At 38.0% G+C, this 18,445-nt stretch overlaps 1 protein-coding gene across 4 annotated transcripts in view; it reads left to right on the forward strand.

Moving 5' to 3' along the window:
- Positions 1 to 18,445, forward strand: part of Wars2 (tryptophanyl tRNA synthetase 2, mitochondrial) — a 71,864-nt gene that overhangs the window by 30,782 nt on the left and 22,637 nt on the right. For 3 of the 4 annotated variants that reach the window (XM_076861518.1, XM_076861521.1, XM_076861520.1), the window contains exon 2: positions 10,998 to 11,255. The exons of the other annotated variant lie outside the window; for it this stretch is intronic. In XM_076861518.1, coding sequence (XP_076717633.1) covers positions 10,998 to 11,255 — 258 coding nt within the window. The remainder of the gene's footprint in view (positions 1 to 10,997; positions 11,256 to 18,445) is intronic. 4 annotated transcript variants of the gene reach the window in all.

Consider the following 18,445-nt stretch of genomic DNA (forward strand, 5'->3'; position numbering starts at 1 on the left):
TGCCTTGAAATGTAGCTTATACACAAGTGAACATACTCTTCAGATTTTTTTTTTTTTACAGTCTCTTCATTTGTGTGTTTCCATATTTCCTAGCAGGTTGGCAGCTTTTGAGAATAATTATGTAGTAATTGGCTTAGAACTCTGGATTCCCAATCTTGACCTCACATTAGAATCACCTGGGGAGCTCTTAAAACTCCTGATGTTCATGCCAAATCCCAGACTGATTAAATCGGCATCTCTTGCGGGGGGTGGTGGTGATAGCAAAGGGACTTAGGCATTGATTATTTTAGAAAGCTCCCAGGTGATTAGTCTGCAGCCAAGATTGAGAGCTATGAGGTTAGAAGATATCTTCTCCTTTTCATTCATAGTGTTTTCATTGGTACCTCATGTTTCGCTGCTGAAGTTAATTTTAAGAATAGATTATTGAAGCCCAAAAGCCTCTCTCAAATTTAGCGTGCATCAGAATCACCTGGAAGAGTTGTTAAAGCACAGATTGCATAACTTCTCCCCTTTCTTCTTCTGGGTTAAGCCCACTGTTAGAATTCCTGCTTTTGTAGGTCAAGGAGGAGATCCAAGAATTTGCATTTCTAACCAGCTCCCAAGTTTCTGAGCAGATGGAAGATGAAAGGATTGAGCACAGATTCTCAAAGTGCGTTGCCTGTGCCACCTTCCTTCTGCTCTTTGCCATCCATGGTGGCCAGAGCAGCCACCTCAGATAGTTCATACTCAAAAAAGCCGTGTTGGAAAACACTGTGAATGCTGGTGGAGGCCTCATATTGCCCCACCTTCAAGTACTCATCCAACCTAATTAAAAGCAATATATATGCAAAAGCAACCTCCTCTTCATGCAAAACCACTCCCCCTAAGTCCCTTCAACTTCAGAATTGGAGCCAACCCTGGATAAGTGTCTAGTGTCCCAATGTGGCACTTGGATTTCATTTTCCCACAGAAACAATTTTATGAATGTTTAGGTACAGCCAAAATCATGCTGTTATAACCATTCTTCAGGAATATTGTAGCTCAAAGAGGCTTTGATGGGCTGCCTCCCGGGAGCTTAACCTCCATCTAAAGAACTGAGTTTCTGAGTTGCATAAAACCAATTTTAAAACAGACTCTTAGAACAAAACTTGTTTAGCAACTGCCTGTGATGGAAACATTCGGTTCATTTTGTTTGCAGTTCATTTTTCTCTTTACGTTGGGAGCCAAAGTTGGAGGAAAAGGTTTGTCAGGCATTCAGTTAACATTTATTAGGTGCCTACCATATACCTGGCACTGTGCTATTTACTGGAGATATAAAGATGAAAAAGACAGCCCCTGCCCTAGAGGAGCTCATATTCTAGGTGGGAAAATATTTACTAAGCAAATAAGAAAATATTTACCAGGTTACCAATGTGATCTATGCAATAATGAAAAACGGATGAAGGAGGAATCTGTTCTGCCTGGAGGGAGGGGGAGGGTGGAAAGGAAGAGGAGGAAAAGGAGTGGGTCTGGGTAGGGGAGACTGATGGGGAAAGACGCGTGTTTAAGAGGATTACCGTTATTTAGATTGTTGGGGGTTGAAGACCAAGGAGAGTTCTTCAAGCAGAAAAGCGGGTGGACATTCTAGGGTGATGGGACAGTGCGACTGTGACTGCAGAGAGGAATGAGCTGCGCAAGAAAGTCAAGGAATCAGGTGAGCTCCCCATTTAGTGAGATTGAAGAACCTCACATTTAAGCCTTCTCCTAGGGGTAGAAATAAAAGAAAAAGTTACTCTAAGTCGGTATATGTGGTGTTTACACTTTTATCCCAGACTCTCGTTTTTATGTTTTTCTTAGTGTGTTGTGTTTATATAATGGAGTACGTTGTGACGTATTCATATGTGCACATTACATAATTTGCCCCTCCTTCTTCCCCCCCACCCCCTTAACCCACTTCTTCTCTTCTGACCCTCCCTTCTTCCTATTTACATGTTTTTCATTGGGATACTATAAATATACATAGAAGTGGGATTCATTGTAATAAAGAACTTTCTTTTCCTGTCTATTTCTCACCACCCTGAGGAAGACAATTTTAATTTTCAATAGAATATTAAAGCTTCTGAGACATCTTGAATCAAGTAGTTTCGGACTGTGCTCTGACCAGGCCACTCTCGGGTTGGCTGGGATGAACACAGAGCAGGGAAGGCCTCCTGGGCCCCCCGCCCACTGGGTCCACCATTATCTAATCACCTACCAAGCTCTTCTTTGGGAACATCTGTTAAGAATATTAAATTCAAAAAGGGGTACACAACTTTTTTAAAAATTTTAAAAATAATATTCTGATTCTCACACATTTCAGTAATAGTCTGAGGACTTTGGTGTGGGTGTCCAGATCTCTCAGCTCCTGGCAAGTTGGTAAGTATTCTCACATAATGAGCTGAAGAGGGACTTTGGGCAGATATTGATGTGGATGTGTGAATGCGGTTATGATTGGCAGGATATGTCTTCAGGTGGCCACAAAATAGGTAATGATAAAATTGCATCCCAGTATGAACACTTTAAGAACCTATGTTAGAATTTTCTTATGAGGAAAAACTAATCTTAAGCATTTCAGCCCATTTTTTATACTTAAGTTTTAGTATTTCTTGATCTCTTGCCTGTATTTACTGTCCATTTAATAGAAAAATAAATTATGCCATGGTCATTAGAATGTACCCGGCAAGAACATGATCCTTGCTGATTTGATTTAGCAAGCAGTATTATTAGGAATTAAAAATATTTCACATTATATGTCACGTAGTATTACTGCCTTGTTTAGATGATATATGTTAACTTAGTTTTTACTCACCTTTCTAATGAAAACTAAAGGGACTTATAGTTTATTCTCCTCTTACATATAACCTTAACATTTAAATGTGGCTTAGCTGCCCTGAGATGATGATGGGAGTCGAACTATTAGGACTTTGAATTTTATCATTTCTGTCAGATAAGGAGATGCTCACTAAGAGGCTGTTTGCCAAAGGGAGGGGGGGGAAAAGAGAGCGAGAGATCTGAAGAAAATAACCCAAAGAAATGTTCAAGCTCAAAAGAAATAGCTATAGAAGAAAAGAACATTGTAAACGTACAAGGCTGCTGTCTTAGTCCATGTGTGCTACTGTAACAAACCACAGACCATTTATAAAGGTAGTTTATAAGTTTTTTGTTTGTTTGTTTTTGTGGTGTTGGGGTCAAACCTAGGGCCTTGTGCACGCTAGGCAAGTGCTCTACCACTGAGCCAGGGCCCCAGCCCTGGAAGGCTTATAAAGACCAGAAATTTATTTCTTACAGTTATGGAGGCTGGAAGTCCCAGGTCAAGGCACCAGCACTGGCGTCTAGTGAGAGCTGCTCTGTTTCCAACATGTTCTTTTATTGCTGCATCCTCTAGAGGGGAGGAACACTAGTATCACATGGTAGAAGGGATGGAAGGGCAAAAGAGAGTGCACTTTCTCAGAAGCCTCTTTTGTAAGGGCATTACTCCTAATCACTTCAACAAAGGCCCACCTCTTCTTACTTACTACAACAGGGATCAATTTGCAACTTGAAATTTGGAGGGCTTGCATATTCAAAGGATTGAGCCTGGGAAGAACATTGTCTGCAGGTTAGTGGTGCTGAGTTGTGGATTCTGGTGCCCCTGCTGTGTCACCAGTGGTGTGCCCTTGGCCTTGTGATTAACACCTTTGCAGAGCACCTTCTTCTGAGAAGTGTGTTGGGGTCAGGGACTGGTGAGAGTTGGGGTGTCTAAAAACCAGGCCAGTCATTTCTTGATGCTTTTATTAGTGCATTATAGTTATATATAATAGTGATGTTCATTTTGACATATTGCAAATGCATATAATTTTAATCCCCAGTGCTTCCCCTTTCTCCCCTTTCCGCCCTCCGCCTGATCTCCTTCCTCTACTCTGTTGGTCTTAAGTTTATTTTTTTATTGGTTCATTGTAATTATATATAAAAGTGGAACACTTTGTGCTGTTTTCATACACGCACATGACATAATTTGATCAATCTCATTCTTCAATTTCCTCTTCTCATCCCTCCTCCTTCCACCTAGATCTCCTTCCAGTACTGCTCTTCTATTTTCCTGAGATCCTCATTTTTATTCCTTATTTCTCTCTAGCTTCTACATATGAGAGAAGACATTCAACCCTTGACTTTCTGGCTTATTTCACTTAGCATGATGTTCTCTAGTTTCATCCTTTTACCAGTAAATGACATAATTTCACCCTTGTTAATGACTGAGTAGAACTCTATCATGTATATATGCCACATTTTCTTTACCCATTGTCTGTTGATGGGCAAAAGCCGATCCCACAAATGTGGCTCTTGTGAATTGCACTGCTATAAACATCTGTATGCATATTATCACTATTGTAAGCTGATTCTAGTTCTTTGAGGAGTGGGATAGCTGGGTCGTGTGGTCATATGGAGTCTTTCGAGGACTCTCCATACTGCTTTCCAAAGTCCTTTCCTAATTTGCAGTCCTGCCAATAAGGTGTCAATGTACCTTTTCATTGCATCTTTGCCAGCTCTTATTATATTCTCGATAGCTGCCATCCTAACTGGTGTGAGGTGGATATCAGTGTAGTTCTGATTTGCATTTCCCTGATTGCTAAGGATGTTGAACATTTTTTTTATATATTTGTTTGCCATTGTATTTCTCTTTTTGAGAAGTGTCTATTTAGTTCATCTGCCCATTATTGTGTTGTTTGTTTTATTAAATTGTTCAAGTTTTTTAATATATTCTGAATATTAATCCCCGTATGGAGAGCAGGTGGCAAAGATTTTCTCCCATTCAGTAGGATCTCTCTTCACAGTCTTGTTTCCTTTGCTATACAGAAGCTTTTTAATTTGAGGGCATCCCACTTGTTGATTCTTGGTTTTATTTCTTGAGCTTTAGAAGTTGTTAAGACAGTCAGTGCCTGTGCTGTTATGTTGGGGTATTAACTCTGTTTTCTTCTAGCAGTTGCAGTGTTTCTCATTTCAAGTTGTTTTTTGTGTAGGGCAAGAGATACAGGATCTAATTTTATTCTTCTAAGTGTAGCTATCCAGTTTTCTTGGGAATATTTGTTAAAAATGTCATTTCTCCAATGGCTGTTTTTAAGTCAGGCCAATCTTAAAGTCAAGAAGTTTTAAAGTGGATGCAACTCAGTGTGACAGAAGCAGCACAGAATCCAATGGCGAAGGTTTCAATCTAGATCTGACCCACTTACCTGTGACCCTAGGTAGTTAAGTTAGTTAGCCTTGTAGTGTCCTTCCATGGACAGTGATGCCAATGATTCCTACCTCCCTTAAACAAGATGAGGTCTATGAAAGGGCCAGGGACTACTTCTGATAGCTAAATTCATCACAAGAAGAAAAACTCATCTGCAAAAGTATTTTATCAGCTGATCAAAGGATAGCCCAGTACATGATGGGAAAACTCTCAAAATTCGGAAGTGACCGAAGCCTGTAGAAAACTTTAAAAAATGTGAAGGTTTTTGCTTTTAAATTCATTTACTAGACTAACAATATATATTAAGTGCTTATCATTAGATGTCCTTAATAAACTCACAGTTCAATAAGTTAGGCATTCCTCTGTTTTGTTTTTGGGTACTAGGGGATTGAAAGTTAAAAAAAAGGAAAAAAAAGAAAGGAAAAAGGGACCTCATGAAAAATAGAAGCAGTACTAGTAGAGTAAAGAAAGGAAATCTGGAAGGAGGAAGGTAAAGAAAGGGTTCTGGGGAATATAGCAAACTATGTTATGTGCATATAAGAATATGTCACAACAAGTTCCACTACTATGTGTAATAACAATGCAACAATTAAAAGAATAAATAGAATGATTGAACAATTGATGTTACAGCTGTGTATAGTAGGACTTTTTTTTCTTGGGGGGGGGCAGGGGGGGGCGGGTGTGGAGCTTACCAGGAATTGAATTCATGGCACCTGCCCACTGAACCACATCCCCAGCCCTATTTTGTATTTTATGTAGAGACAGGATCTCACTGAGCTGTTTAGCACCTCACTTTTGCTGAGGCTGGCTTTGAACTCGCGATCCTTCTCTCTCAGCCTCCCAAGCTGCTGGGATTACAGGCATGTGCCACCTTGCCTGGCATAGCAGGGCTTTTTAAGGAGTCTTGAAACCTTTGGTTGAAATTTTTGTTTTCCACAACCATACTGAAGTTGAGTGTTTTACAGCCTACTTTTAGTGTTTTCTATTTGAGATTAAAGGCAGAAACTCTCAAGTGAATCACAAGCATTGTCCTTTGCCATACTTAATAGCTTAGGACTTTTCAATTAATTTTGAGTAGTCACTGAAATTAAGAAAATTATAGGGCTGGGGATGTGGTTTAAGCGGTAGCGCGCTGGCCTGGCATGCGTGGGGTGCTGGGTTCGATCCTCAGCACCACATAAAAATAAAATAAAGATGTTGTGTTCACCGAAAACTAAAAAGTAAATATTAAAAATTCTCTCTCTCTTTAAAATAGAAAATAAAATTATAATTTTGTGTGTGTGTGTGTTTGTGACATTGGTAAATCTGTTCTACCTCTGATTTGAAAATCCATTCTCTGTTCTGGAATATATCAAGTGCCAACGGTAGTGCTGATTCTAAAACAAGCCAGTGGATGCATTGGTTGCAAATGGCATTTGTTAGGGAACTGTGCCTTGAATAAAACTGAAGACCTGATTTGTAAAAATGCTCACTTTTGCTCCTCTGTCCAGCCTGGTGGAATTGTAGGCTGGTGCTCCTGCCTGCCCCATGGGTGAGTGAGCTCCTGTGGGCTTGTCTTGAAGCTGTTTTCTTTGCGGTTTGCCCTGGTCCACGGGGAAGCTGTGCATTCATTTTCATTCTTCTCCAGCTCCAGTGCTTTTGAACACAGAACCCCCATCCTCCCACCTCCCAAACTCTACATTCCAACGCGGTGATCTCATGGTACCAGGCGTATCTCCCCTGCCATGCCGGCAGGCTGCCCGCTGACTCTTGCAGGGGAACAGACGGGAACATAAACTCACGGTGGAAGAGCAGGATGCTCTCTGTATATTTTTAAGACCAGGAATCCAGTTCCCATTTAGAGGCTGTATTTTTTTAATAGCTCCTTGAAAATTGAACAAAACATTTCTTGTTGTTCTTATTTCTTGATAATATCATTCCCTCTGCCCCGATGTATAGAATCTCAGAAACTAGAGAATGGAAAAGATGTATTAGATCATGTCTAGCCCATTCCCACTGGTCAAAATTCTTTTTTCCCCACAGTCTCTCCTCTAGTGCTTTTCTTTTCTAGTTTTCTCAAGAATTTGTTTTCTCCATTTCTCCTGGGGAATAATTTCTTAGTTTGACCATGGAGGAATTTATGGGGAAATATTCAGATTCTTTTTTTTTTTTCAGCTTAATATTCCTGGTCTTCATAACCCTTTACATTACCATAAACAGTTCCTCTTTTTCCTAGGTCAAGTATTTCTGGATGGTATTTTTTTTCCCCTTCCATTTATTAAGTTCAGAGTTTGTTTTTCTGCTTTGCTTTCTCTCTTCATCAATCAGCCTTAAAGCTCATTAATCATTTTTTACTGCACTGAAAACTCTTTTGCTTATTCCCATATCAGGAACCCAGAGTTGGTTAAGGTCCCTAGGTCCTGGAGGAAGCTTCACTAAGATGTACTATGAGTACATGTGTTTCTCTCTCCTTCCCTCCCTCCCTCCCTCCCTCCCTCAATTCTCAACTAGAAACTGTTTGTAAATTGTGATTCAAAGAGTTAGTTATTTGAAGGCCTAGTGTAAGTGTGTTTGTTTGTGATTTTGAGTGGTTGGATGATATTTGTTCTCAGTTATGTCAATGATATTTTTCATATCCTCAGAGCTGCAAATCTTTTGATCTCCTCCTGAGGGCTTGGATCAAGTACAATTTTGGGCCTAATGTAACTGTAATGTGGCATTCTATTTTAGAGCTGCCATTGTAGGAGTAGAAAGGGACATAAACTGATATTTGTAGGAGTTGGAATTCTGGGGGAAAAGGATGGGGAGATTTTAAGTAGTCTTTTAACATTCACATATTTAAAGCAGATTAGCTTTCAGTGTTGGGTATAAAGATAAATCTTCATCTGCTATACAGTTTCCTGGATTGGGTTAGAGAGGTGGTTCTACCCAAAGCCATGTTATAAGACTCAATGTAATCCCAGTCAAAAATTTCAACAGATTGTTTTTTTCTCTCTCAGGACTTGGCAAGTTGATTCTAAAATGTATTAAGTATAAAGGAGCAAAATCAAGTGAAATATTCTTGAAAAACAGAAAGACTTGATCGACCAGATCCCAAGACTAATTTAAAAAGCAGTGTCATACTGGCACACATACAAATAGACTAATGGGACAGAAATGAAAGACCAGATCCTTAACAGATTCTCCATGTGGTGAATCCTTTATGACAGCTGTGGTATTCCAGAGTAATGTGAAGAAGCAGTCTTTTCAATTCAAGGTGCTAGAACCATCAGATATCCATGTACAGGGACCATCCCCCCCCACACACACACACACAGTAAAAGAAAGAAAGCAGAAATGGTGGGGGCGGGATTGTGGCTCAGTGGTAGAGCGCTTGCCTAGCATGCGCAAGGCACTGGGTTCCATTCCCGGGCATCACACAAAAAATAAATAAATAAATAAAATAAAGGTTAAAAAAGAAAGAAAGAAAGAAAGAAATCGGATGCCTATCACAGGCCATATGCAAAAACTCCAGATGGATACCAGCATAAATGTGAAAGATAAAACTTTAAAGTGCACACACACAAACACAAACACACATGCTTTATATATATACATGCACACATCTACATCTCCATGACTTTAGGGTATTGAATGTTTTCTTCTATGATAAAAAAAAAATCTGCAGTCAAAATTTATGTATTTGGCTGATAAAGTTAGAAACCTCTCATAGTCAAAAGATATGTAAAAAGACAAATAGGCACACAGTAAAAGAATATATTTTTATGTATAATTGAGAAAGTATTAGTTATATAGAATATATACCAATTTTTTTTTTTTTTTTTTTTTTTTTTTTTTTGGTGCTAGGGATTGAACCCAGGGCCTTGTGCATGCAAGGTAAGCACTCTACCAATTGAGTTATATCCCCAGCCCCTATATTCCAATATTTAAATAAATAAAAAATAATCCATTCTGAGAAAAAATAGACAAAACAATTTAAATAGACTCTTGACTAAAGAAGTAAAAATAGCCAATAATCATGAAAGTATAAACTTCTTTAACAAACAAAGAGGTGAAATTAAATCATAATTAGATTCTACTTCATGTAGTAGAATCTACATGTTAGTAAAACACAAAAGACTGGCAGTACCAGGTTTTGAGGGGAGGTGGAACAACAAGAGCTGGTGGTAAAAATGTAAAGGAGTAGTTCACCACATGGCAGGATGGTTGCAGGTGTGTGTATACACCTTTTGATTCAGCAGCTGGGTTGCTACACATGCACACTAGAGAAACTTGCATTGTACACAAAGAGAAATGGACTTTTTTGTTCCTATAACTTTATTTTGCAAATTGTCAAGCCTATGGAAAAGTGGCAAATAAGCACATCATATATGATAAAGCCTTCATAGATGCTGGCTAAGCAAAATATGGTAGTTAGTGGAGACAGCATGCCTGGGCTTTGAAGGCAGTGAGTGATACTTGCACTGAAATCCCAGTTCCATCACTTATAGCTCTGTCATCAAGGGAGATCTATTAAAATCTGTAAGCCTCGGTTTTCTCATCTGCCCTGGATATAATAATATGCCTACCATATCGATAGCGTAAGCATTAACTATATTAATGTGTATAAGGCACTGAGAGAAAGTATCAGCAACATAGTAGTTGCCCTGTAAATTATGGTCACTATTATTAATTTTTTGTTGTAATGGTGGTTAAAGTGATAATGTTGTATTTTTATATTTCCAGAGCCTTTTAATTACAGCACATTTATTGATACATACTCTTTGTGAATTTTTTCACCATAGAATATTAAGTAATTCTGGGGGGAAACAGCATTTTATTTAACCCTGTATTGCATTTTTTTCATTTTCCTATTAAAATTTCGTTACTAGAAAGTACAATCCAAAGAGAAAACATGATCATGACAAAAAAAAAATGTTTTTATAATTTAGGAAATTATGCAGAATTAAAAATTTCTTTTGAAGAAATAAAAATGTAATTTTATCAAAAGAAACTGAGGGCTGGGGTTGTGGCTCAGTGGCAGAGCGCTTGCCTCGCACATGTGAGGCATTGGGTTCAATCTTCAGCACCACATTAAAATAAACAAACAAAATAAAGATATAACTAAAAAAAATTTAAAAAAAGAAACTGAAGCACAAAAAAGTTTTTAAAAAGTTCTTTAAAAAATAATATTAGAAATTAAAAGTGTTTCCTAATTTCTAATCCAAGAATCTACACAATAAATTATACTATCAGCAATTATTTTTTAAAAAAACACACACACACTTTAATAAATAGCAGTAGCCTTTAGCACTAAAGCTATGGCCTTCATTTCCTTAACTACAAAATAAGTGAAATCACATGAAAAACCTTTGAGCTTCTTACTCGCTAGTGAAATATGATTCTATGACTGAGGACTCTCTCACTGACCACCAGAACCACAGTCATCTTTTCTTCTTGGGAACTGCTGCCTGTACGCCACTCTTCTACTTTCCTACCTAGTCATTATTATGTTGCCCCATTGTACCTTTACTTATCTTTTCGTAAACATCCTGTATCTCCAGTTAGATCGTATGCTCTTGGGGTTGCAGACCTCTTTTTATGTATCATTATGTTTAAAAGGTTTTAAGTGTAAAAAAAAAAATTAAATGTCATGAAATAGCACCTAGTGTGGTGATTTTGCACAGTGTAAGCACAGGATAAATGCTTGATGCAAATGACTGTCAGATTACAGTTGGTAAAAATAGGACTAGCCATCATAGTCACCGTAAACTGAGCATAGGATTTGGGACCCTGCCTCAAAAGCAAATATGTCTATTTTCCTTTGTTTTAGAAAGACAGTATGGAGCGGATATTTTCTGGTATTCAGCCTACAGGAATCCTCCACTTGGGAAATTACCTAGGAGCCATTGAGAGCTGGGTGAGGTTACAGGATGAATATGACACAGTGCTATACAGCATCGTTGACCTCCACTCCATCACCATCCCTCAAGACCCCACCGTTCTTCGGCAGAGCATCCTGGACATGACTGCAGCTCTTCTTGCTTGTGGTATAAATCCAGAGAAAAGCATCCTTTTTCAACAATCTCAGGTCAGCATCTCGGATTAGAATCGAGAACAATATTTACTTTCAGATTATTTAAGGAAAAATTTGAAGGATTCACACAGCTCCCGTTCATTTTTTTTTAATTGTTCAAGGGCAGCTTCATCAAATGCAATTGTTTTCGTTTAATGTTTTGTCTATATTCTTATCATTATGTATCCATATATTTCTTTTTTTTATTTAATTTTTAGTTGTAATTGGACACAATACCTTTATTTTATTTATGTTTATGTGGGGCTGAGGATTGAATTCAGGGCCTTGCATGTGCTAGGCAAGCACTCTACTGCTGAGACACAATCCCTACCCAAGTATCCTTGTATTTCAATAGTGTTTTTCAACTTATCTTCCACTGGACTTGGCAAATTTATAGTTCTTCATCTATCAAAAAAGTTGTATCTCTAATACTTTTAATCCTGGAATGGTTTTTTCTTTGCTCTACTGCAAGCATCATTGAACCAATGATTTCGTGCTATTGACTAATCTCTTTATGATCAAGGACAGAATTTAGTGACCAGTGGTTTTATGTAATTCCAATGTTGCTTTCTTGGGTATTGCATTTGGACGGCCTATTGGATGATCCCCATTGTTCATTCTTTGTCTAATAGCTTTTGAGAAGATTTGATAGAACAAGCTGGGAAATTGGAAGACAAAGTCCCAGTGTCTTGTGTCCAAGCCAAGAAAGGCTTCAGAGCAAAGCCAAAATATTTGACTCATATCTTTACTATGGATGAATCAGTTTATTCTTGGACATGCAGAGAGCCTGGCCCAGAGAAAGGACAATTATGAAATGCTTTAACAAAGAGGATAAAAATTCTAACTGATCCATCCATATCTGCTTTAACCTGCAGCAAAACCTCAGCCAAGGAATGACCTCCCTTGATCATTATTTTAATATGTTTTATTGTCCACAGAACTTAATGGAATGATTCACATAGATCAACCAATTACATATGCAGTAAAGCTGGGGGTATAGTTCAATGGTAGAGCACTTGCCTAGCAATCCTTAACACCTCAAAACACAAACACACACACACACACCCATGCGCACACGCGCATGCATGTACACACACACTGAAAAGTGTCTTCAAAAAATAAACACGGATCAAACCCAGTGCCTCTCCCATTAAAAAGATAAATAAATAAAGGAATTGTGTTCATCTACAACTAAAAAAATATTTTAAAAAATAAAATAAATGAATTTATCAACTTAAGCTTGTTGCCAACATGTAGATATTTGATAAAATAATAGAATGGAATTGCTAAATGGTAATTTACTCCAACTTCCTTATAATTCATCACTAAGCCTTTACTTACACATGGTTTTCAAATTCAATGTTGGACAGCTCTAACTGCTATAAGGTTCTAGCTCACATTGAGCAAACATCTGCCTCTCTATAATTTGCATCATTCATTTAATTTCTGCTAAGTGTAGACAATAAATTAATCTCTCTTCACACACCTGTTCTTCAAATACTTGGAAACCTGGATTCTGTGCCATCCATAGTCTACAGGTTTTACCTTATTCCAACCAGTTGTCCCCGCTTCTCTCACTCTTGGTCATCCTATCTCAGAAGCACTCTCACCTTCTCTCTGAAAATATGAAACTCTCATATTTCATGAAATAACGTTTCTTCAAACTCTTTGCATCTATTCCTGACATTGGAAAGCTGGTCATCATCAGAGCCACTTCTTGAGTCACCTAATGCATTTTGCAAAGCACATTCATCTTCACTCCATCTAAGCTGTTTTTGATATAAGCGCTCTTTTGATCCTTATTTGATGTTATTTCTAAAAATTTTAGTGCCGGCAACAAGTACCTACACCTATATTTCTTAGGTGAATATGTCTACTCTCCACAAAATAACCACTTACCAGATTGCTTTTGTAAGTAATCTTAAAGGCTTATTTACAGCCATATCCAAAGACTGCACTTTGAACTTATTCCTCCACGAATAATTACCATATGGTAATATTTCCCTATTAACATATTATAAATGTTGTCTCCTTTGTAAAGGATTTTTGGCAGTGACCTTCATAAGCACTTAAAATTTTCAATAATTCCACGGTACTTTGTCATTTAAAATAGCAATAATGATAGAGTAAAACCTCAATGTGAGAGACTTTGTAAGGGCTCTCTCGTAAATGAAGGATAAAAAATTTCTCCATCTATTGAAAGGTGACTAACGAGATCATTGGTTCCAAGAAGGCTGTGGGTGTAGGTCAAATAGTGGAGGTGACCAGTGTTGACAGGCATGTACCTGCCTCCTGTAGCCTCAGTGCAGCCCTGAGCCGTCACAGTTCCCTCTCTGCCATCTCTGACTTCAGCTCTGTTGGGGTGGATTTTGATAGTTTTTCAGAAAAATTAAAGGAAGTATTTGTTTTGCCTACATTTCACAACTTTTCTATCAAAGCAAATGTGAAAGATTTCCTCAGGTGTCTTTCTGAGCACAAAACATGCGGACTTAGCCGTTCTCTTCCTTTTTGGATAAGGCAACCAACCTTATTGAATAGATACACCAGATATTTTATCAGACTCGCATTCCTCTTTTTAAATATTAAGTGAAGAAAACTTTTTAATATTTATAAGAATAGTGTATTGTAACTCTCATCACTTAACATGATGTGGCTTATCTTGTTGCTGTTGAAGCATTTTGATGCAGATACTACACATTATAGCATTTTACTTCTTTAATAATTCAGTATGCCTCTCTATAAGTTAATTAATTTTTTTGTTGGGTGGTGGGTTGGTACCAGGGATTGAACTAAGAAGCACTTGACCACTGAGCCACATCCCCAGCTCTATTTTTTATATTTTATTTAGAGACAAGGTCTCACTGAGTTGTTTAGCACCTCACTTTTTATTGAGGTTGGCTTTGAACTCGTGATCCCCCTGTCTCAGCCTCCCAGGCTGCTGGGATTACAGGCGTGCACCACTTGCCCAGCAAGTTAAGTAAGTTTTTGTATATAACCATAATGCTATCATCACACCTAGCAAAAATTATTAATTCTATATTTATTATCTAATACCCAGATTACTCTGATTCTCCCCAAAATGTTTTTGGAGTTAGCTTCTTTGATTGATGATCTACCAAAATCCACACATCATATTTTATTATAGATTGAAACCTTTATGTGTATATGCGCTCTTTGATTTGTTGATCAAGTTTTATTTTATTTCCTATAAAGTAAGTCCTTCTGCACTTAAAAAATTTTAAACTTCAATTTTTATGGTTTTACTTTTTCTTATACCTTTGATATATTGATCAAGTTTTTTTTTACTTGCTATAAAGTTAATTCTTATAAACTTAAAAATAAACCTTAATGTTGTGTTGCTGTCCCTTTGCACTAATCTGTCTAATCAGATGTTTGGTAACTATAAACTACTGTCCCATGGAGTTGCTCGTCCTTCTGTTCATTAGTTTAAATAGAATGTGTGCTTGCCTAGCGCCCACAGAGCTCCTCTAGAGAAGTATTATGCATTGGTTCCTTTAGAAAGACCATAAAGCTTCAGTTGTTCATAGTGATGGAAACATCCTCCTCATGTTTTATCTTCAGACTGTGAAGGCGTGTATTAGTTTTTGCTTCTTAGAACCATTTCTAGAAGAAGTATAATTGAATAAGCTAGTCTCCAGAACAATTATTTCTAAACACAGGGCCCCCTATGTGCAGTGCTATAGCATGTGAAAGAATCATCATAGGCTGTGATTTATGGTTGTGATCCAAAAATCAATAATTAACTATGTCTTTGTTTTCCCATTTATTTTAATTGACAAAGATTGTATATATTTATGTATACAATGTGTGATGTTTTGGTATATGTATAGGTTGCAGAATGGCTAAATAAAGCCAATTAGCATATGTATTGCCTCACCTACTTTCATGTGGTGAGGCAATATTTTTGCAAGATTCAAGCATACACTACATTGTTATATAGCCACCATATTATACAATAGGTCTTTATTAAACTTTATTCCTCTTGTGATTTTATATCCTGTGTCCTTTAATGAACATTCCCATTTGCCTCACTCTCCCCTGATAATCACCATTCTAGTCTCTGCTTCTATGAGTTCAACTCTTTTAGATTCTACATGTGGTCTCTATGGTATTTCTCTTTCTGTGCTTGGCTTATTTCATTGAACATAGTATCCTCCATGTATATCCATGTTGTTACAAATGAAAGGATTTTCTTTCCTTCTTTTTTGGTTCTGAATAGTGTTTTATGGTGTGTGTATGCCTCAGTTTCATTATCCTTCATCTGTTGGTGGACACTTAGGCTGATTTCTGTATCTTGGGTATTGCAAATAACGCTATGTTAACCATGGGAGTGCGGGTAGCTCTTTCACATACTGATTTCCTATCCTCTGGATGTATATCACTGGTGGGTTTATATGCAATTCTATTTTTAAGTTATTGAGGAACCTCCAAACCACTTTCCATAATGGCTGTTCTAATTTCCATTACCGCTAACATCACGCAAGAGTTCCCTTTCACTAGTAACCATTCAAGCAGGTGGAGATAATCAACCCATGAAGTCCTCAATGGATGGGGACAGAAAAAATAATAATAATCAGCATTTTAAGATTCATTACAAAGGGAAGTCATGTTTATTAGAAAACTAATCTTTTCAAGAGTAAGGTTTACCCAGCCCTTTCATATGCATGACTTTTCTCTTAATGATCAGAATATCCACAAAAGTTACTGTTACCTTTCCTTTACAAATGATGAAATTGGAGTATGAGGAGATTAAATGAATTTTAAAATGTACTTAAAACCATCTTAGAGACATCTCCTATTTTGTAAATGTTCAAGGTATGTAACTTCTTGACAGCTTTAGATGGCAAAGCCAGGACTCTGTTTTCTCACGAAGGGACCCCTTTTAGAGGGTGTGCTCCTGGGGCAGGAATCTTATTCTGCCCCCTGCTGGTCACCCCTTTCCAGGCCTCTGCCTCTGGGGCTGCTGGCTGAGGGACAATGGGGAGCCAAAGCAGACCTCAAGGGGCCCTCCTTACCTCTTGCCTGGACAACTGAATTCCCCTTTCACCCCTGCCCTGCTCTCACAGAATGGCAGTTCTCTCCGTGTGGCAGCCACGTTCATATTTTTACTAAAAGTATTTCAGTGCTTCTCTCCTGCCCTAAGTAAAAATCTAATCTCGATTTAGTTAGAAAGGCCTCTGCAGTGAGCCCCAGGGAACAACAGGCCAGCATTTCTTTCACTACACCCACCAAGTTATGTAGACTTTATTTATTTTTTAGTATTTTCTTAGTTGTCAATGGACTATATTTATCAATGTGTTTGTTGAGGGCCTCACACATGCTGGGCGAGTGCTGTACCCCGGAGCCACAACCCCAGCCGTATGTAGACTTTATATTGTCATTATATTTTGTGTTCAGATGATTCAGTTCACTTTCACAAGTTATTTCTTCAAAGCAGACGTTGAAGAACTTTTTTCTGTTTTCATTTTGAGAAAGTTTGTTGGATCAATCAATTCTTAATTTATAAGCAGATAATTAAATGATCATTTGTCTACATTTAGAAAATGGTTTTGAGGGGCTGGGGATATAGCTCAGTTGGTAGAGTGCTTGCCTTGCAAGCATAAGGCCCTAAGTTTGATCCCCAGAACCAAAAAAAAAAAAAAGAAAGAAAATGGTTTTTGTTAGTTCCTTTATATTGAGAGTTTTCTACTACATTTAAGCATTTCATTGATCCTTAAATATGTGATAGAGAGGATAAGAATTTAGAAAGCAATTATACTTAAAATAGTGGGCGCCAGTGCCAGTTACAGTTAATTCCACCTGCACCTACACATGCACAATTATTGCTAAGTAAAATTAAGAATTTATGAAATTATGAATCAGAGAAAAATATTCTTTTATGTTATGTGATGTGCTTTTCTCAAATGTATCCACTGTGTTCAATGTATTTTTACATTTATCACATTTTTGTATTTTTACGTTTACATATATTTTTATAAATATATACTACTAAAGCATAAAAACAGTTTTCTCATGTGCTATTGTTGTACATCAGAAAGAGTCCTAGTAAGGATGTGAAATAGGTAAAGAATTTAGCTATGCTATGATGGCTGATTTTACCAATAATTTTCATCTCCAATCCTTTGCATTCTTTCTCAGCAGCCTGACTGGAACAATTTAGACTTATTGAAGATTCTTCTCATTATTTTCTTTTTCTTTCTCTCCCACTGGCCTGTAGTCATGGTTCTTCCCCTACAATATGTTTGCCATATGTGAAGAATTTTACAGACCCTCTCTTTTAAAAGGTGTGTGTGTGTGTGTACGCACGCACATGTGCGAGTGCAAACACACATATGTATGTACACACAGTGGGGAGAGACAGAGAATGCCTGGCAGAGATTTCTATCTCAATGCCAGAGTCAGGGGTCTTTATTTCCCGTAGGCAGAACCGGCCTCAGTGCAGATCCAGTCTGAGTCCCCCAGATGTCTCTGAGGCACAGGTATCCACACGCTCCCTGCAATCTAATCACTCTGCAGATGGAAGGTAGGAAGTGGAAAAAGACATAGCTTTAGGCCCTGGCTTCCTGCCGAGGCCAGGAAAAAGGGCCAGCTGAGGCCATTGGACATCATGTTACAAAAGGTCCAAAGCCGTCCCCAGAAAAGTCAAGGGAGGAAAATGGAATCTGCAGCTTTGGAATGTGGCCTTGTTCTCTGATTAGTTGTGTTTTGTTTCTCAGGAAACTCAAATCAATAATAATAATAAATAAATAAAAGGGAACTGTAGGGATAGCAGTTTCTGAATGGAGGCCAAAGCAACTGACGACAGGCATCTTGGCTCGCTGTATACAAACGAAAGTCACACCCGACCCCCTTGTCCCTTCTTTTAGAGGTGTAGAAACAAGGCCCCAAACTCGACGGTCTCTGTCGTCTTCCGTCTATCCTGGTGGTTTTGGAAGCGCATTTGAGTACATAGTTAGGTTTGTTGAATCCTGAGTTGATAAAAACCATCAGCAGGTTTATGTTCGGCTCCTGGTAGAAAGGGGACAAACAACCAGCAGAATGGAGGGACAGGCTTGGGGGTCTGTTTGTAAAGGTGGCATTACCTCCCCAGTTCCTCCTGGAGGCAAGGATCCAAATGGCCTGTGGTATAAATAAGAGGAAGCTAGGAAAATGATCATATAAGCAAACTCTTAACACGTTTCCTT

This window comes from Callospermophilus lateralis, chromosome 7 (assembly GCF_048772815.1).
Source record: "Callospermophilus lateralis isolate mCalLat2 chromosome 7, mCalLat2.hap1, whole genome shotgun sequence".
NCBI lineage: Eukaryota > Metazoa > Chordata > Mammalia > Rodentia > Sciuridae > Callospermophilus > Callospermophilus lateralis.